Below are 22048 nucleotides of genomic sequence, written 5' to 3'. Positions count from 1 at the left end.
ACTTCTGCCTACAACTATATATGGTTAGCAAATGAATTCCTACTAACACTGTCATGTACTCAAGTGGCATGCAAACAGAGTTTTTCCACTCTTAAATTCATCAAGAATCGCCTAAGGACACAATTGTCACAGGATAATTTGGAGGCCTTTATGCTGATGGCGACAGAGAAAGAGGTCCTATAATGAACTTGGATGCTGATGACGTGATAGACAGGGTTGCGGAGAAGAGCATTAACATCGTATTTTGTCATTTTTGGCGAAGACATGCATTCCTTTAGGGATATTGAACATATTGAACATTCTCTAACCATCGTGATTTCAAATTGGTGCAGTTTTCAGCACAGAAACTCTTTTCATGGAGAGCACTGCTCTATGCTGTTCTATGGTGCTTTCTGCCTCTTGCGCACACATGTTTTCGTGACGTTGCATAGAAATCCATGTAGCCTATTCTAGGCTATTCTTTTTTCATTTTCATATTTCATTCATTTTTTTTGGAGTTGTGCATTGATATATCCATGTTCTTGGTTCAGTCTTTATGCATATTAAAGTTAGAGTTCATCACCAATGGGGCTACAAACGTGTTATGTCCGTGCATGTGAAGTTATATCTGTGTGTTGCGGGCACATGCACGCGTGTGCATGCGCGTACCCGTGTGGGCCGCTGGTTGGTGAAAATGCCAGGGCCGTTTTTTAATCCCAGTCCGTCACTGAGTGCATGTCACTTTGAGTAGAACGTGAACGCAATTAACTTTCAGTCTCACGGTTTTAGGCTAGTGAAAAATAGTTTTCGCAAGTGCAAGGATATGTGGATTAAATTAATCATGTTTGCTATGTCATTAGATAAAATAAATGTTCAAAAAACTAACAAGTCAAAGAAAATCTTTCTGGGATCAGATCATAGAAGAGATATCTGGTGTCTCGAAATGTTCATTTCTATGAGTATGGAAATGCACCATAGTTTATCTTTTATTTATTTGCATTGTGCAAATGTGCAGGCTACATTCACAAATACCTTAGCCTACATAAACAGAATATAGGAAAAGGAAAATGTCTCGGATCCATTGTTTATTGCGACTGCAAGATTGGTAGCCCAATTAAGTCAGTGATGGTGATTTCTATTCTGTGCTATAGACCTTTTCAACAATAAAAACAAAAACAATGCTTGAACAATCTATTCGGGCCCCAATCTACTTCCTCTGCATTAAGATAACATATGGAATGTTAAAAAGGAAGCCTTGTGGGGCCAACTATGATGCCAACTCACGACTGCCCGTGAGGCACATCCTTATTCAACATGACTCCCTAACTTTGGTTGAAAGATTACAGAAGCTAATGTAGGTTTAGCTGTGACAGTATCCTGGGTAATATATCCTAACAGCTAATGATTTCACACAGTAAAATCCGCATTTGAAAGCCTGGTCACCAGTTGCCAGTTTGTATAGATATTTTGCCTACTTCGACTCTGCATAATGAAAAAGCTTTGTATGTCAAAAATGACCATGAAAATTAAAATGACCATCACGTTAGGTTGTGACTGGTTGTGGGCGAGATCTAACGCCCTCCTCCGCCCGCATACATCAGAACTAGCTCCCGGTTAGCATTAATAATCGTTTGCTACTTTAACGGCACCGACAATCAAAAAATCCAGTGGAAACCAGATGGCAGAAGTATGCAGGCCAATCGGCCCACCAGCTTTTTCTACTTTGCCACCTACAGATTTTGAAATAATTCTGTAAAATTGCATGGATTCCAGTTGCTGCTACTGGAAGCAACTGAATCCATGCATTTCCACTGAATTATTTTTGGAATCTGATCCCTTATCATACCTGTTCGTTCGTACTCGTCGCTCTACTTATTGTGACTAAATTCAAGATGGCGTCGAACGGTAAAATTCCTTAAGGTACTGTCTGTATAAATCGTCTTGTAAATAAACTACCAGTGCTTTTTCAAAGTTCTCCATGTCTCGTTTTAAATGTCAAGGCCCTCAGAAGTCTACCAATGAAGTATGGAGCTACTTTGAGCCTTGTAAATGGTGTAAAACAGTGGTTTATTTGCATGGCTAGGCCGATGCCCGAGGCACCACAACGAAACACTGTGTTGGTAGCATTGGCTAACTAGCGCCAGATTTCTGAGTGCAGGGTACAAGCCGAGGTGAGCTATGAGACATACGTTCACACTTGGTATCATGTTTCAACACACTTTAGGTCAATATCACACCGGAATTCTCCTTTAACTTCCCCTCGGTTTCTCTATAAATGTTACAAAATGTAGCCTACTATTACTGAGCAAATATCCCTTACTTTCAAAGCCCAATATTGACAGATAATCTGATTTCCCACACGATGAGTTTAGGCAATGCCAGAGCCGAGATAGCGGTTTACGTCATAAACCTGGCAGGAAAGTTCAGAGCGGCGCAGTCAGTTTAAACAGCAAGCCGGTAAGAAAAACTATTGTCAAGACATTAGGCAATTAGGCTACTGTACCCCGGAATACAAAAATAAACTTCAGAAAGACAGAAAGTTTGTTGTACTGTATTTTGTAGTCTGTATTCTGTAGTCTCTTAGCTCCTCCGGCCTTGTGCCGTGGGAGAGGCCCGTCCCACCTCACCTCCGAGGTGGGGGAGGGGCGCCCTCGCACCGGGCCCCTGCGGGTCCCGGGCCGGGGACGTGCCACACCCCCTCAAGCTCCGCCCCTGGCCTTGTCGCGTCTTCAGCAAGGGGGCAGGCGAACGTTCGGAGAGCGTAGACACTATGGCAGATCTGAGGCTAAATAGTAGACCAGTTCCGCCTAGCCATCCCATTGAACCCCATTCAATTTGGCGCCACTTTGACATCAAATAACGTTACAGCTGAAGCGTTTTAAGCCTTTATATGAACTTTTTCTCTTTTCGGAGTAATACAACATTGTGTGATTGGTGTCATAACCTCGTAACTGACTTACCGGCTGAGTAATAAAAAATGTTCCCGAAATCAATGCTAACGTGACATAATTTAAGTAATGAGCATGCGGGCAGAGCGGGTGAAAGCGTCGCACAGGAGCAAAATAACCGTATTCTCTGGAAAAGAACGAAAGCATCGGAGCACAACATTTCAGCGAAGTTTTGATGGGTTGACAGTGGCGAGTGCTGTTTATATGAAATCACATTTATCTACGAACAACTAGGACATTTAGAACAGTAATGTAGAAGTGGTGGTAACAAAGTAATTAGGGCTACATACCCAATCTCTCGGTGCAGCTATCACAAGAGTTACACGAGTCCGACTACGTGCCTACGTTACATCTACGTCCCCTGAGCCTGCGCAGAAAGCCTCGTCGACCAACAGGAAACGGTTTAAACTGACGTCTATGTGATGATTCTTAAGTGTGATATCTTTTACTGTCTATGGTCTTCAGCCCCGAATGTTTAAAATGTATATAGTATAGGTGCAAACGACGTGCAACTTATGACAACAGATGCAAATCAACACAACACGTGCAAATAGATAAAACACAACCAACTTAATAAAACATCTTCATCTTCATTTGACGACACGTGCACATCATATAGAAAACGTGCTGCAAATTCAGATAACATTTACATTTCAAAAACCCACTACGAAATTCGCAACACAACGGAAGTGTCACCGGGGGACACTTAAAAGTGATGAACACCTCTGAAAGGTGGCGAACGGGTGTGACCATAGACATAATATACATAGACGCCGCATTGGCTGCTGGAAACAAGAAATGCGGCCGCCATCTTGGACCTGTCATACTCCTCATTGCGTTGCAGCAGAAAACACAAGATGACAGCACTGTGCAGCATGTTCCTGCTCAAATCGGCGGACCATACTCGGGGGGATTTACTTTTCACAAGTAAGATTTAACATTACCGTACTATTGGTTGTATTTTGTATTTTCGAACAATGTGGCCTGTATCATAGCTACATGTATGACCTTTGCAGCAAAAAAAAACGCGTGAAAATCTGTTCGGTATTCAGTGAGATATGATTAATTAAGTGTGCTGACAGCTCATTGCACCGGCCAAACAGATTACACTGAGTGGAGTGGATGACCGGTCCAAGATGGCGGCTCCAAATCTCGTCAGCGCTAGTAGGGAGCAGCGGTCGATGCGGCGTCTATGTATATTATGTCTATGGGTGTGACAACAACAGCTCCTGTTTAAAGAAATCTGGCTTGAAATGTAAGTATTTGGGTTTATCTTAACATTTTAATGGCACTTAAAAGTGATGAACACCTCTCCTTTACTGTCTGTACGTATGTAGTTCGGCACCTATTCAGAGGTGTTCCATCACTTTTAAGTGCCCCACAGAAACACTTCTGTTGTGTTATTATTTTTTTGTAGCACGTTTCTGAATTGCGTGTTGTGAATTGGCAGCTCGTTTCTGAAATGTAAATGTTTTCTGAATTTGCAGCGCGTTTTCTAAATGATGTATACGTGTTGTCAAATGAAGATGAACATGTTTTCTTAAGTTGTTTGTGTTTTGTCTATTTGCATGTGTTTTGTTGATTTGCATCTGTTGTCATAAATTGCACGTCGTTTGCACCTGTCGGCCACCGTAATATAGCCCTGAATATCATTTTAAAAGTAGTCTGACAAAGCTTATTGTTTTGTGACACAGCTAAACACTGGTACCTCATAGAACGTCTTATAGCCTATTAATGTGATGAGGTAGTCGCAACTCGCAAAAGTAAAGCAGATAGAAAGAACTCATGCAAATCTAGCCTACAACACACAGCCAGCTTCATGCGCAGGGGAGAGAGAGTGCGCGCACAGGTGTTTTATGATTGTTGGCTTCTGATGGTATCTTGCTAATTCGCTGAAGAAAGACTTATGATTATGGATAGAAAGAACATTCTGAAAAGGAAAGGAGTAAGGCAATGAGGAGCAATGCTATAGTGGAATACTCATGTTGCTGTATCAGCAGATGAGAAGGACCTGAGAGTGCCACTGACGACGTGACTGCCTCATAGGCTCACAGGTTGGTGAAGGAGAAAACTACATCTAGCTGAGCCCAGTGACTATGCTTTTGTGAGAAGGCACACCATTCATAGGCCTAAGAATATCCCTGGCAGACCTTTACAAAAAATATGATACCATACACGCCTTTTACACCAGTGTAGGATATGGCAAAGTTTGAGAACCACTGCCTCCACTTACTGTCGGCTAATGCGCGCTTCTGGATGGATAGGCTATATCTCGTTTTTTTAACGGCGTGATGTCAACACGAAATATAATTTCTGTTTATAAAAACAAAGCAAAGTGTTTTTCCTTTTAGTTTGGGTTAACGCAATTAACCTTCTGAGTTACGTAAACTGTTCAGGAGTCAAACGACGGATCATGCGTGATTTAGCCGTAGTGTAGGTGACTGAAAGTGCACAAAAATTAAGCCTTTGCTTAACAGCATTTAAGAATGGGCGGTGATGCCCATGGACTCCCGCAAACTGTATTGGCGTTTTGTGTGTTGGCCGCTGTTGATTTCCTAAAGTGTTGAAGTGCATACATTACTTACTACTTAAAAACCGTATGGCAATACACATGGGCGTTGGTATCGGGCATTTAATTGTTTGAGCACCCACCGACGGAAACATAAACCAGCGCCTATGGCGCAAGGCTATTTTTCTGAACCTTATGAATGAACCATAGAGAGGGGGAAACTATAAAGGCTGCATCATCTTGCCTGTGTCATTGAAAACGCGATGTTGCAAATGTTTACTTTTTTGGATGACAATATGACAACTGGTAGCATAGACATACTGATAGCTTTGATTAAGCCTGCATATTTATGTGGAGAGACAGTAGCCCTATGTGGCTGTTGATGAGCAACTGAGCCAGGCAGTCGACAGGCGTTCTGGACTTTTTCCGAACGTACAGATTGCCAGTCCGCGCCGGTCAACACCAAGTGGAACATTTGGCAAGACCAGTGGTTGAGACCAAGACAACTCTGCGTCCAAATATTAGCGAGTCCATGACAAGTCCGAGACCATAAAAAAAGGTGTCGAGTCTGGTCTCGAGTCCAAGACCGGACTTGAGTACTACAGCCCTGACTGCTAGTGATTTCGCCCATTGACTCCCATTGTGTGCTGTTAGCATGTCTAACCTTTAGAGGGTCCTATGTTCCCAGGGTTCTATGTTCCCCGATTTTATAAAGCACAGTTTGAGCTCTTTGTGCTCATTTCACTGCTGGTTTTCATATCAATTCCATAATAACTAGATCCTTCCTTGACCAGTTTAACTACTGACTATTGAGCTGAAAATAGCAATTACATGCATTTTTTCATCCACCAATGTGTGGAAATGTAGAAAGTTTAAACACTGATTGATGTAACAGACACAACTTTTCTGTCTTATGTCAACTACAGCACTGCACTCTGGGGACATATCCGTGAGCTCCCATTTACATGCCCCCAGAGTGTAGCGCTGTAGCTGCCTGGCTGCATTAGTTGCTGGCTGTAGCAACTCGAGCTAAGAGTTAAACTGATTGTTTTCGTTTTTTTTTGTGCCGACATTACTCGGTGACCTCGAGAAGAGATCTATGTGAAACATCGCCAGATTTCGCCTCACGTGTGTCCAACAGGCAGAGTCTTCTAGGCTGGCGGGGCCATCCTATATCATTGAGATGTATAGTCTGGCATCGAACCATTCACCTCGCTTAATCCAAGGGGCGGGCAGAGAATTGTCTTTCAAACTGCCTAGGCATGCAATAGGCCAGCGCTACGACCATATCCGTATCCGGTCGGCAAAACGGCAAATACATCCTTCTTCGAAAGTAATGACTTAAGTGCATTGTGTTGCTCAACTTTCAAAGAAAAGCACAAGTCCAACTCCTCCAAAGTTGACGCCAACGCCGATTCAAACAACCGCTCTTCGTTCGCCATAGCCACCTTCCTTGTTGTTCACAGTCGCAGGACTGTCGTTATCCTGTTAAGCCCGCCTTAAGACTCTCTAACAAAATAGAGCGCTGTGATTGGAGAACATCCACGGTGCTAAGCCAATAGAAATCCCTATGGTTCGATACTAGACGTACAGGCTGAGCAAATTAATTTGCCGCCGCTAGGGTGCGTCTAGATTTCTAGGCTAAGAGTCTTCATCTTCCTGCCGCATTTCGGTGACCTTGGACTTCCTATTTGGTCTCAAGGCTGCTGGGAGAGCAGCATCCACATTTAAGCTCTATGTGGTGGCAATCTCAGTGGGGCACAACACCATAGAAGGAATCTCTGTTGGGGAGCACCCAACTAGTAGTAGTGTGAAAACCCATGTGGTGCATTTGGTGTGATACATAATTTCCCTTTATGAGTACCCTGAAAAATAATACAATAAGTAAACTGTGAGCACACGAGCAAGCATTGCAATATGTGACACAATATTTCAATAAGTAGTGTATACTTATTCCAAAATCCAAAACACTTGATCCAAATTATGGTGACCATCCTACATAATGCTATGTTACAGTTTCCGCTTGAAAAAAATGGTTTCGTCTTCCGGACGTTTTGATGATATGCCTGTCAAATATCCTATTATCGCTTCTTAATTAGTCAAGTTGAGGAAAACTGGAGACAGGCTATGTAGCTTAAAGAATGACATAATCAGGCCATATAGAATACAAAATGTTCATTAGCTTAACTTTAACTAGTGTCAATTTAAAGATCTAGCCAGTCTCTATGCTGTTTTCATGGACAATCTGCTTTGTTCGTTGTTTTAAATAGGCGATGTTGTTGCTGCAATCCACGTTATCTCCAGTGGTTCAACAGTTTCACTTGCTCAGATGCGCACACACATCATAGATAGATAAATAGATGGATGGATAGATAGATACTTTATTGATCCCCAAGGGGAAATTCAAAAAGACAGAGACAGAGAGCATGCTCTGGGAACAGAAGACAGTTGCATGTCCAGTGTAGCCATGGGTCTGTCTACATGGAAAATGACAAGTGTCTTAGTGCGGCCGCACCCTCGCACCTCCACTTCCAACGTCACTGATTCTGACAGATATGCCCGACACTTCGGCTTTTTCTCTGGTGGTGGTGAAGCTGACCGGACATCTGAGGCTTCAGGCGTTATTGATTTACCATCATCCATGCGTCTGGCCTCTGAAAAAAGCTTTTAAGGCTAGTCTGCCTGTGCCAGGCCATGTTTGAACCGTCTCCCTGATTCGTTAGTTGTTTAACAGGCGTTTTAAGCGTGCGCTTCCTATTTGAAATGCAGCATATGCGTGTTGTTTAATAACTTTCAAACAGTAGAGCATCTTTAAAACATAGCCAAAGGACGTATTCTTGCTTTAGTATAGGCATACATTTTAGGCTTATCCTCATCAGATTGTGTTAGGGGGACAGGATTATTAGAATTTCAATCAAACAATTTGACGGGAGAGATTTTTTCAGCCAATGTCCGGCAATTACCGGACAACGGAAACCCTGGTTACAGGATAGCAGACATGGGTTGTATGACTATGGTTATATTTTTGTTCATTTGTTTATCTCTTCTCAGGTGATGTGGTGGTCATACAATATTGGAGACACTAAAAGCCGTGAGTCTCTCCTGCCGCAGCACAAGGACAGAGTCAGCATACTTGTTAACAAAACACAAACGCTCAAAATCCTAGAGGACCTGGACTTAAGACCGGAGGAGTGGGACCAGATACAGAGAGCCGTTCAATGGGGTGGACCGGACCAGGAGATTACCACTGTAAAGATGAGCACCAGTCCGGACCACACCACCTTTGTTATTAATAACTTTAAGGACAGTTACTATGTGGGAGAGGAGCTCCATGTCACCATTGTTGCCAAGGACTTAACTGGAAGGCCAAAAACCTATGGAGGCGATTTCTTCAAAGTAAAGGTTTATTCAGCCAAATTAAAGGTAATTACACCCATAAAACTCAGGGACATTTTACATACTTACATACATACAACATACATTTCTTGTCCTGGGATTGTTTCAATGAATAAACTTGTACAATTTAAAAATGTTGTAAACTGACTAGATGATTGATTTCTAAGAGTTGTTCTGTAAAAGGATACTGTATATAATTCATTAGGCTCTCAGATGTTTTTTCTTTATTAAAAAACAATGACCCACGTCTTTCACAGTTTTGTTGCGATAAAAACTGATACAATACAATACAAAATACAAATTTAAGTTGTTAGTGTAGGATGGGCTGTTTACGACACAGTAGTGTGCAATGCACAGGGCAACCGGAAGAGACGGAGGAGAGGCAGGGTCAGGTGTCTAACCATAGTACCCAGAATCTCCAAACACACAACAAAGACGTCAGCATTCTTTCAAGTACCAACAACGTATCAGACAACCAGCAACATCAAGAGAGGCAAGCTAGGAAACAAGTCAGCAAGTTTGGGCCATTGAGGGAGAGGAAACAAGGAAAAGCTAGTGTTGTGGCCAACAGAAGCAGCCAGGGACTAGGACTGGGAGTCTTTCAACAGGGAAGTAGACCAAGTCTTGGAATCTATCCTCGCTGGTTACATTGGTAGGAAGATGAAGGCAATGCCCACTATCATCTGGAGCATGGGAGCAGAGCACAGACCAAAGGCCTGTAGCATGCTGGAGAGAACAGGCGCTCAAGGAAAATTGCAAAACTCAGAGGCGACTTGAGAAGATTGAAGAAGGTTTTTCGGCAGGCTCCAGAAGACCAAAAACCTGCCCTTAAAGAGATGCGCGATAACGTGAGGAAACGCATAAAGACCTTGCAGCGAGCCTAGTGCCAGTGAAGGGATGGAAGGAGGCGGGAAAAGGAGAGGGTCAAGTACCTGTCAGGGCTCCTTAGAGTCAAAAGATCAGGAGTGCTAAAGGCCCCGAAGGAGGAGGCAGAAGAGCACTTCCGTAAAAGGTGCACAGTGACCCAAGGCGAGAGGAAGAACTCAACCTGGAAGGAAAGCTGTGCAACCAAGAGGAGCTGACGATCTCCTTTGATGACGGAGAGCCCAGATGGCAGGAAGTCAATGACTTCATCCCAATGGCCATACAGGGGAAGATCTGCACCGGGGCCGAATGGAATTCCGTAAAGAGTTTACAAGAACTGTGAGGGGCTGAGGAAACGTCTTTGGAGGCTACTTAAGGTACTGTGGAGGAAGAACCATCTGCCAGACACATTTCTTATTGCCGAGGGCTGCTTCATCCCCAAGCAGGAGGACTCTTCCAGCTTGAAAGATTTCCACACAATCTCGCTGTTCAATGTTGAGGGGAAGATGTTCTTTGGAATTTTGGTGAAGAGGCTGAGCCAGTTCTTGATCAACAACAAGTACATTGACACTTCAGTACAGAAGGGCGGAGTACCAGGAGTTCCCGGTTGCATCGAACACAACAGTGTCATCTCCAAGATCATGAGGACGCTAAGAGGAACCAGGGAGATCTAGCAGTCCTGTGGTTTAACGAATGCCTATGGCTCAGTGCCGCATAAATTAGTCGACCACACACTCAAAGCCTACCATGCCCCTAAGCAGCTATGTGCTCTTCAAGAACTACTTTGGGTACTTCAACATGCGCTTCACCTCTGGTGACTTCACTACCAACTGGCAGAGATTGGAGGTCAGAATCATGACCGGATGTACAATCTCCATGATTTTGTTCGCAGCGGCGATAAACCTCCTCGTCAAGTCACTGGAGAAGCCCAGACGGGGAGCTGTTCTGTCAAGTGGCATCCAACAGGTCCCAGTCAGGGCCTTTATGAACAACTTGACAATTACAGCAAGGTCGGTCCCGGAGGGAAGATGGATATTGGAAGATTTGGTAGAGCTCACCACAGCAGCTAGGATCGAGTTCAAACCCTCAAAATTGAGAAGCTTCACTGCAAAAAATGATATCTTACCAAGTGTTATAATCTTATATTTAGATATAAAAATCTAGTTAGTAATTTTTTTAGTAAAAAGATACTTACTTTGAGCTCTCTTGTAAGATTATTTGACTTAAAACAAGTCAAAATCTTCTTAAACTAAGACATAAAAACAAGTAAATTTGTCTGCCAGTGGAGTAAGTAAAGTGGATTGAATTATAACACTTGGTAAGATATCATTTTTTGCAGTGTAGTCCTGAATCGGGGCCGTGTCCAGGACCGCTTCTGGTTTAAGATCGGTGAGGACATCATCCCAACAGTCACAGAGAAGCCGGTAAAGGGCTTAGAAAGGTGGTACAGAGCCGACCTGACGGACAAAGCAAGCGTGAAAGGGATGCGCAACCAAGCAGAAGAATGGCTGAAAGCCCTGGAGAGGAGTGGCCTGCCCGGCAAGCACAAGGTATGGGGCTACCAACACGGCATCCTTCCATGGCTCCTGTGGCCACTGCTTGTGTACGAGATCCCCTTGACAACAGTGGAGGCTTTGGAAAGGAAAATCAACAGCTTCCTCAGGAGGTGGCTGTCTGTCCCCAAAAGCTTTCGCTCTATAGGGCTATATAGATCCAGGCAGTGCCAAGACGCTGGTTCTGCTGTCAAGCCCTTATTGAGGTGTCGTGGGCTAGTTGCAGCCCTTATTGAGGTGTCGTGGGCTAGTTGACAAAACATCGCTGAAGTGGGGTGCCCACTTGAAAACCCAGTGAAGTCAACAGGTCTGAATCATGCAGCTCTGCCCTCAGATGAAGACGTCTGAGGGGAGCGACTTCTATGCCAGCCACTCCACATAGGGAGCAGAATGCAACTTCTGCAGGTGCGGTGGCTGTGATAGACCCTATTTTAAAGCTGCAGTTGGCAAGTCTGACAGACATGCCCCTCCCCCACTACCACCGAGCACCCTCTCATTGAGTTTGTGCTCGTCAGTGCACACCAGACTGCACCAGACTGTGATTGACAGTCAGATCTCACACAGCCTTGCTCTGATTGGACCAGAATAACTGGGAGTTGTGGATTTTTGCAAAACAAATTTGAAAGCTCTAGTTGGAGGTAGAAGTGCGGGTTTTTTCTAAAACCGGCTGATTTATGTTGTTCTGTCAGAGCATAGTGCCGGTTTCAGTGGATATGATCAAAAAAATCTTGTCATGTTGTTTTTGGATGTTTTAAACAAAACAAGTCCACATAGCACCTCTAAGGGACACTCCTGGAGCATGTGTGTGACCAGACGGGACTTAATCTAAACAGTTCTCATATGTGTTTCAATGCATTCGATTGCGGCAGATGCTGTTTGCACCCACAATGTCAATAGTCAACTGTTATTTGTATCCTGTGGGGATAGCATATGTGGGTGTTTACACCCGGCTGTACATTGCATGGATCAGCAGAGACAAGCATCCTGGTGTCTGGTGTTGTTGCCAGAGGTGTTAAAAGCATTGTATGTTATTGGTACCCCACATGCGAATATACATTTAATTGCCTAAATATTTAATTATTTGGCACCAATGGGCAGTTGAAGGAGCCTAACGTCCTAGAGTGTGCTCTGGCACAATTTAAGCCTTTAATTCAACTGGTAGAGCATGGCCATGGTATGTGGTCATGGTTCTATATATCCAGGGAAAACACACACATATTAAAATGTTAATCTATACTGAACTATAGGTGACTCCAGTCTGAAAAAAGATCTGTTCAATGAATGTTTGCTAAATATTTCCTCTTTTCCCTGCATGGTAGGCTAGTGTGTTTGGAGAGGTACTGGATCATCACAATGGCACCTACTTGGCCCGGTTTACCCTACCATGGGTGGGGGAGGCATCGGTGGCGGTCCTTCTGGTTCACTCCAGTGAGGCTGTGCAGATCATCAAGCGACACCGTGAAACAGACCCTGACCGTAACATCTACTATGGCTACTTTGTGGGCAAGAACTCTCAGGGTGCTATAGTGGAGGAGAAGGCGGCCTGCAATGTCAAATGGGAAGGGGTGGCACTGCCAGGCGAGGAGCCCTGCTGCTGTGAATACCCAGATTTAAAGGCAAAGCTGACGTGGCTCTGCCGTAAACCCCCCACTCTCCCATGCAATACCCTGGTGTACCATGGTATGGGTCCGTATTACGTGAATCACTGGACAGACCTTGAAAAGGCAATCATGAACGAGTAAGGAACAGAAGTTTGTTTCTTAATGAAATAGGATTCATTAATTATGCACATTTATGTGGTAACACTTTTACTCATTGAATGCCAAGCTGTTTTCGGGAGCTTTGTCCTAGCTTTGGCTAGTTTTCATCAAAATCGCTGTTTTTTTCTAGAAATGGAGATATAACGTCTCATGAAATATGAAGTGTTGCCTGTTACTTACTTGTGTAAACTTTCCGGGAAGTGATCAGCGAGACCTGGCGAGACTGCCACTTAGTGATAGACCCACGGAAATGGCCTGGTTTTGACCTGACGTGCATGCGTCACTGATTCGACCCAAAGCGGCAACCGAGTTATGATAAAATGTCCAGATTGTGCATTTTCATGAGTTTTCGATCGTATTATATTTCATTTCCATTCATCACAGAGTTCCCAAAATCACATATAAGGTGTGTTAGAGTGTCTAAGTTTCGTAATTTTTTAAAAAAAAAGCTAAAAACGTAATATTACGTTTTTGGCACTCAACGCATTTTGGCACTCAATGAGTTAAGACACACATATTCACCATTAATTAGCTGCTTACTAACATGTCTATTAATAGCATACTAGCCATTTGTTAGTCATTATAAGTCACTAATTAATACCTTATTCTGCAAGACCTTATTCTACCCTTACTAGACCCTTAATTAAGAATTTCCCCTATGTAGGCTCCTAATTACCCCTTATTCATAGTCATAAGTTGTTGCATATGAATTATGACCTAAATATGCATGGCCAGTATGGGGCTTGTAAGGTGGTAGTACCACAAGAACAGATATTCACCCCTAATAATACTTATCAAAGATGCTCTTTTCAAAATAATCACTAAACCACAAGTGCTAATAGTGTACAAATAACTCATAATTAAGTCTTTGTAATGCAGAATATGTTCCCTATTCTAAAGTTGGGTCTAAAATCGATTTTTGTATTTGTGCTAACTTGGCTGTCTGCTTCTTGTGTGCGCTGTAATACACTTAAAACGTGTGAATAGAAGGCAACTTTAGTTTAGGGAACACACGGGGTTAATAAGTGCCAAATTAATTGTGAATTAAATGTGACCCATTCACTCACACACGCAGTGGCGGATTTAGCAAATTGGGAGTCCAAGGTGAAGGTTTGTGTCCCCCCCCCCCCCATCCGGTAGATAGTAGTCTCTACCCTGCATAAACTAGTAGTCATGATAGAACCCAACAGAGCAACCCTCCCCCCCCCCTAAAAAACCTTCCCCTTTAAACTCTGCAAACTAATAGTCATGATAGAACCAACAGAGCAACACTCCCCCCCTGGCCTGTTTGCTTTTTTCCTACTCATATAGGCAACTTTAAGAGTCTAATTTAAATATATTTGATTAGACTACACCAGAATGAGCATCAGGTGGTCATTTCCAGTTGGTCATTTCCAACCTATTCCCAACTGCTGAATCTGCTCTGCACTGCTTGAAGTCTGATTATAACTTCACCATAGGGTAGTCTACACATAATTTAACCTTACGGCAATGGCTATATTTTGGATATATTTAGGCTACATAATACAGGCTTAAGTGTCTCGGACAGACCGACAGAATTATTATTATTTTTTTACTCAGCCAACAGTCTGTCCTGCATTGACAACATGCTAAATAGCCTAAACGAATGCTATAGGTTTTTCTAACTTTTTTCTAACTCACACACACGCACAGACACATAAAACACACATACATGCAGGTAAGCAGACACACGCACTCCCCCCCCCCCCCCCCACAGACACACACACACACACACACACACACACACTCACAAGCAAAAACACACACACAGAGAAGCACACATATACAAAAGCAAACGCACACATGCACACGCTTAAACCAAGTGGAAGGTTCTGGAGAGCTGCGGCGTTCAGATGGTGGTTGCGTTTAGAATGGATACAAATGTTCACGTGGACTCAAACATGCCATGCCACTTTATGTTTCCTCAGACAATATGTGGAGCGTTGGATCAAGGGTGATTCACGAGCAATTAGAGTCCTTGCCTCTAATTCAACTATTGGTATGTTTTTGCTTTGGATCTGTGTGTATCAGTGTCAAGCCATACACACACACACACACACATACACACACAGTTGCAAGCCACACACACACACACACACACACACACACAGTATGCACTCATACGAAAACCTACACAACCACTGTCTTTTTTTCTTTCACATCCTTTTTCACATCCAAGTATTTTACTCAATGTAATGTAGTGATTTGACAGATGCTAAATGTCATTTAAGCACTATCTACAGTTATGAGCATTATGAGAGCATTATGAGAGCATGTGAGTGAGTGGGAGCATTATGAGAGCATGCGAGTGAGTGGGAGCATTATGACACCATTATGAGAGCATGCGAGTGAGTGGGAGCATTATGAGAGCATGCGAGTGAGTGGGAGCATTATGACACCATTATGAGAGCATGTGAGTGAGTGGGAGCATTATGAGAGCATGCGAGTGAGTGGGAGCATTATGAGAGCATGCGAGTGAGTGGGAGCATTATGACACCATTATGAGAGCATGTGAGTGAGTGGGAGCATTATGAGAGCATGCGAGTGAGTGGGAGCATTATGAGAGCATGCGAGTGAGTGGGAGCATTATGAGAGCATGCGAGTGAGTGGGAGCATTATGACAGCATTATGAGAGCATGCGAGTGAGTGGGAGCATTATGAGAGCATGCGAGTGAGTGGGAGCATTATGAGAGCATAATGAGAGCATGTGAGTGAGTGGGAGCATTATGAGAGCATGCGAGTGAGTGGGAGCATTATGAGAGCATAATGAGAGCATGTGAGTGAGTGGGAGCATTATGAGAGCATGTGAGTGAGTGGGAGCATTATGAGAGCATGTGAGTGAGTGGGAGCATTATGAGAGCATTATGAGAGCATGTGAGTGAGTGGGAGCATTATGAGAGCATGCGAGTGAGTGGGAGCATTATGAGAGCATGTGAGTGAGTGGGAGCATTATGAGAGCATGCGAGTGAGTGGGAGCATTATGAGAGCATGTGAGTGAGTGGGAGCATTATGAGAGCATTATGAGAGCATGTGAGTGAGTGGGAGCATTATGAGAGCATTATGAGAGCATGTGAGTGAGTGGGAGCATTATGAGAGCATTATGAGAGCATGTGAGTGAGTGGGAGCATTATGAGAGCATGCGAGTGAGTGGGAGCATTATGAGAGCATTATGAGAGCATGCGAGTGAGTGGGAGCATTATGAGAGCATGCGAGTGAGTGGGAGCATTATGAGAGCATTATGAGAGCATGCGAGTGAGTGGGAGCATTATGAGAGCATTATGAGAGCATGTGAGTGAGTGGGAGCATTATGAGAGCATTATGAGAGCATGTGAGTGAGTGGGAGCATTATGAGAGCATTATGAGAGCATGCGAGTGAGTGGGAGCATTATGAGAGCATTATGAGAGCATGTGAGTGAGTGGGAGCATTATGAGAGCACGTGAGTGAGTGGGAGCATAATGAGAGCATTATGAGAGCATGTGAGTGAGTGGGAGCATTATGAGAGCATGCGAGTGAGTGGGAGCATTATGAGAGCATGTGAGTGAGTGGGAGCATTATGAGAGCATTATGAGAGCATGTGAGTGAGTGGGAGCATTATGAGAGCATGCGAGTGAGTGGGAGCATTATGAGAGCATGTGAGTGAGTGGGAGCATTATGAGAGCATGCGAGTGAGTGGGAGCATTATGAGAGCATGTGAGTGAGTGGGAGCATTATGAGAGCATTATGAGAGCATGTGAGTGAGTGGGAGCATTATGAGAGCATGTGAGTGAGTGGGAGCATTATGAGAGCATTATGAGAGCATGTGAGTGAGTGGGAGGAGACCCAGCTATCTGCAGGAGGACCCAGATAAATCCTACCTCCACTCATCATACTTCCTCATACTGTCTCACCTTTAGGACAGAGAGAGAAATGTAAACCTGGAATGCCCACACCGATCCCAGCAGGATTCTACATGAATGACGTTTGGACATCATTTGTGTGTGCCACCCGTCATTTCAACGCTGCCAATGACAAAACTCAGTGTTTGAAGGACAAACACATCTACATGATGGGAGACTCCACTCTCTTACAGTGGTACAACTTCATCATCAATTCCGTACCAAGTAAGATGCTTCGAAGATGCCCTCATGCGTGCGCACACACACACACACACACACACACACACACACATATTTGTCCATATTATTTATGCTGGTCTCTAGACCATACTCTTGCACTGTTGCACTGATGGACTACTACTACTGTTGGACTACTTTTTGCACCTTCACCATGACACTCACTCTATTGAGCACCTTGCCATGCACACATAACTAAGGACTATGGTTGGACTACTGTTTGCACCTTCACCATGACACTCAGGGCCAGATGTACGTACATTTGCGAACGTAGCGTTATCAGCGCCATGGACACACCGCAGATTGCGAGCGCTGTCAGATCCAAGTTTCTCCAAGATCGTATTTATCAATCGTTCAATCCTTAGTGTAAACTGCGCCTTTCTCTGCCCTTCTCCGCCCATAAACGCAATTTACGAACGTCCACAACTGAATGGCAGCGCCTACAAGCGCAGTTGAATGAAGTTAACTGATGACAACATTAAAAAGAATCAAACGTTTAGCGATCATGAAATAATACCATACATGATAAGATGTCAACAAGCAGGGAGATAATGAAGATCAGTAGTTCTACTCAAACTACTTGTGCACGTAGGCTATGGAAGATTGGTCAAATCTAGCAAGTAGGAAAGTTTAAGTGAATGACGTGAAAGTAAGACATGCGAAAGGCCAACGAAAGTTAAGGTTGCTTTTGGTAGTACAAATACTTTCACCACAAAAACTGGTGTTCTAAATAGCGATTCTGTTGTCTTTGAAAGGTTCTCTTATTGACGCATTGAACTGCAATGATTAACACCTGCTTTTACAAGGCGGAAGTATTTAGGCGCAGAATAGACGTGCGCTTTCAGGAGCAGTCTTTGTACATACCGCAGAATACATAACTAGGCGCTCTTTACTCTTCCCCTCCCATCTTTTTACGCTAAACTCCCACTTTCCCCTGGATCCTCCCATGAATGCATATGCATGATATGAAAAATGCAATTAGCCATGTTCAGCTCCCGCGACAGGCAGTTTGCGCTTTTACATCATTGCGGCCTGTTTGTACATACCTCGCAATGATTTTACACGCACATTGCGAAACAAATACGCCTGAAATGGACGCAAAAGCGTTAGTACATCGGGCCCTCACTTCCTTTAGCACCTTACCAGTCCCGGCCCTGTCACTACAAGCGTCTTATGCTTGATCACCCTCAAGCACATTGGACTTTCTTAATTTAATTTATATAGTTTATTTAGTATTTAGTTTTGTTCGTTTTCTTATCTTTCTTATCTTCTACTGTCTTTATTGTACAGTGGAGTTTAGTTATATGTTTATACTTATACTTATGTTTACCATTTCTGCTGTAAGTGCATGTTGTGTGGGATGTCTCTATGCTACTGAGACCCTTGAATTTCCCCTTGGGGATCAATAAAGTATCTATCTATCTATCTATCTATCTATCTATCTATCTATCTATCATATGCACACACACACACACACACACACACACACACACACACACACACACAATCTTACATCTCTAAATCTTAACGGGACCATGGATAGTAATCTATAAAATTCAAGTAATCCATTCACACCATAAGGTTTCCGAAAGCACTTCATTGATTTTCACTGTATTTGATAAAGCACCTCTTGATGTAGAAGATGGTATTACAGGACAGCATGATCTGAAGCTAGCTGGTTACTGGCATGATAACTTTGTTGATTATTATGTCAAATAATTTCTGTTGCTATTTCTAGGTCTTATTTAAACCGTCTATACCAAGTGTTTCCCAAACTTTTTTCCTGGGGACCCACTTTTTAAAAATGACAGACTATCGCGACCCAACTCGTGACTGTGGTAGTTAACAAACTAGATCCTAATAGAAAGCTGCTATCTTTCCTAAGCTATATTAGGTATAAGCTAGGGGCATTACACAACATAAATTGTCACTAGGCTATGCTGGCGAGCCAAATAAAATCTTCCACGACCCACCTGTGGGTCGCGACCCAGTCTTTGGGAACCAATGGTCTATACCAAACACCCTACATATATCATCTTTAAAGGCACACTATGCAGGTTCAGGTATTTATGGCCAGAGCTCCCTCTAGAGTCGTGATAGCAAACTTCTCATGACTTATCCCCCCTGTACACAATGCAAATGCTTTTGTTATGGAGGTAAAGGGTTAACAAAAGACAAAAACTATCTCCAAAGAGCTACTGGCAAGGTTTCACGATTCTCACAAGATTTGCCGGGGTGCCACTCTTGGAAGTTGCATGGCTGGTTTTCTCGTTAGGAACTCGCTATGTTTATGCTGTATAGCTATGCTAGGTGAATGATTCGCCTGTTACAAGCATGTTTACCATCAAATTGGCTTCGTAAAGGTGAAAATCTTGCATTTAAATCATAAAGGCAGTTCTCATAGTACTCATATATACTACTACAGCTACTGTTTGCCCATGACGTCGAGTCCACTTATTTATTCAGTGCTCCCATGTTTCAACATCCACTACCAACACCCAACACCAGGTCTTCTGGGTGGTTCTTGCTCCTTTTCTTTAGTCTCACAGAACTCAAGAGAACTACTTTATTAACATTACATAAATCGTCCATCACGCTAAAGCATGTTATCACCCTGTCCCCTCACAGATTTAAGGCGCATGAACCTACATACACACTCCCACAATGGGCCTTTTTTGGCTGTGGATGTGGGGAACAACATCGACCTGAACTACCGCACGCATGGTGTCCCCCGACGCAACCCCAAGGCCACGTTCACGGATATGCACTACATGAGTAACGAGATCGATGGCATGGCTGGTGGCCCACACACTGTTATCGTCTTCAACATTTGGGCGCACTTCAAACTATTCCCACACTCCTACTTTGCCCACCGGGTGTCCCAGATCCGCCGTGCAGTCGTGGACCTATTGAGACGTGCGCCAGCGACCAAGGTCATCATCAAGACGGCTAATTCAGGCTTAAGGGTGAATATTTCAAGTCTCTTTCTTTAACCACATACTACTTACATGTGCTTGTGTGTGTGTGTGTGTGTGTGTGTGTGTGTGTGTGTGTGTGTGTGTTTGTGTGTGTGTGAGTGAATGTGTGTGTGTGGTTATTCAATTCAATTCAGTTTTATTTATAAAGCACCTTTCGTGCAAACAGCAATACAAGGTGCTTAACAACAGCACTTAGAAAATATAGCCGCAAGCGGCAATGGCGGGCCCGAGCACCTCCGGTCCGCAACTCGTGACATTTCGGAATCCAACAAAGCACCGACGCGGTGCGTTTGTGTAATGTACATATTTGATGCGTGTGCTATTTGTTGTTGCATGTTATTTTCTGGCACATTTTCTTGCTTGGCCGGGTGGTGGCACTATGCCAGGCAGGCCCATTGGGTGTCTGGATATCATCATAATCATAATATCTATTAACCTGTTAAGTTTCAGACCATTCATTCAAAGCATAGAACATTTCTGGCACATTTCATGCCTGGCCAGATGGTGGCGCTATGCTAGCCATCTGAATGACATGTGCACATCATCACAATAATAATTTCCAATATTGTATACCTACTAGGTTTCAAATAAATCAGTTAAGGCATTGCCCATTCTGACACATTTCCTGTTCGGCCAGGTGGTGGCGCTATGCCAGGCAGGCCAATAGGGTTTCTGATTATTCTCATAATCATAATATCTATGAACCTGAGAAGTTTCAGACTGTTCATTCAATGCACTTTGACTTAATGACACATTTCCTGTTTATGTGCAAGAAATTATAATCATAACATATTACAACATATCAAAAATCCCTTCACAATTTAACATCAGCGTCATCTTGCCATCATATTTGCCAAATTTCACATGAATCTGACAAACCGTCTAGGAGGAGTACATTCAAATCTATCATGTGGCATCAGTGTTCTTGTCATTCTTTTTGTTGCCAGTGGGTGGCGCTGTGCGAAATATGGATTATGGGCTTGTGAATATTGTCATTACCATGGTATTCAATAACCTGTGAAATGTAAAACATTTCAAGCCATCCATGGTGAATTAAGACACATTTATTGTTTATGTGGAAGGGTATTAAAATTCATAGTTTGGCCATTTCGTCAAATTACAACATATCAAAAAAAGCTTCACAATTTAGAATCAGAAGCATATTGGCATCATGTATACCGACTTTCACATAAATCGGATCAACCGTCTAGGAGGAGTACATTAAAATTGGTCATGTCCACAACGCACAAAATCCCAATTACCTCACTTCCTGTGGGCATGGCTAATGGCATGTTAATACAAAAGTTGATTGTTTTTGGGAGTTACATGCACCCACCAAATTTGGTGTGTGTATCTAAAACTATATGCCAACCACAAGTCACAGTGACATAAGGGGGCGCTACGGAGTTCCTGGGCCAAGCCCAGTGCCAAAGCTTTTCCCCTGTGTATTCACCTCTTGATGTGTGTGCCAAATTTCATGTGTTTTTACCAATGGGAAGCACCTCTTTTGGCATCACAATTCATCACATTTTAGTCCGCACAAAATCCCAAATACCTCACTTCCTGTTAGGCGTGGCTAATGCATTGTACATACGAAAGTTGTTCATCTTAGGGAGATACACACACCTACCAAATTTGGTGTGTCTAGCTGAAAGTATGTGCCAACCACTGCATCAGTCACCAAAGGGGGCGCTACTGAGTCCCTGGGCCACGCCCGGGGCCAAGCCTTTATGCCTGTGTAGCCATTATGATACCAGATGTGTGTGCCAAATTCCAAGACTTTTCATCCATATTAACCACCTCAAAAATAGCAAAAAGGTGAACTAATAATAATAATAATAATAAATATAACCGCAAGCGGTGATTTACGGGGTCCGAGCAAAACGAACATGAGGTAGCATAGCTTTTTAGTTTTACATATGCTTTG

General features: G+C 43.4%; 1 protein-coding gene across 1 annotated transcript in view; it reads left to right on the top strand.

Moving 5' to 3' along the window:
* Window positions 1-22048, top strand: part of LOC121720052 (NXPE family member 3-like) — a 41385-nt gene that overhangs the window by 6666 nt on the left and 12671 nt on the right. The window contains exons 3-7 of the mRNA XM_042105885.1: window positions 8488-8859; window positions 12569-12987; window positions 14959-15029; window positions 16925-17131; window positions 19772-20109. Of these exons, the coding sequence (XP_041961819.1) occupies window positions 8488-8859; window positions 12569-12987; window positions 14959-15029; window positions 16925-17131; window positions 19772-20109 (1407 nt within the window). The remainder of the gene's footprint in view (window positions 1-8487; window positions 8860-12568; window positions 12988-14958; window positions 15030-16924; window positions 17132-19771; window positions 20110-22048) is intronic.

This window comes from Alosa sapidissima, chromosome 10 (assembly GCF_018492685.1).
Source record: "Alosa sapidissima isolate fAloSap1 chromosome 10, fAloSap1.pri, whole genome shotgun sequence".
In the NCBI taxonomy this organism is placed as follows: domain Eukaryota; kingdom Metazoa; phylum Chordata; class Actinopteri; order Clupeiformes; family Clupeidae; genus Alosa; species Alosa sapidissima.
The sequence above is the reverse complement of the archived record's forward strand: the minus strand, read 5'-3'. Positions and strand labels throughout refer to the sequence as shown.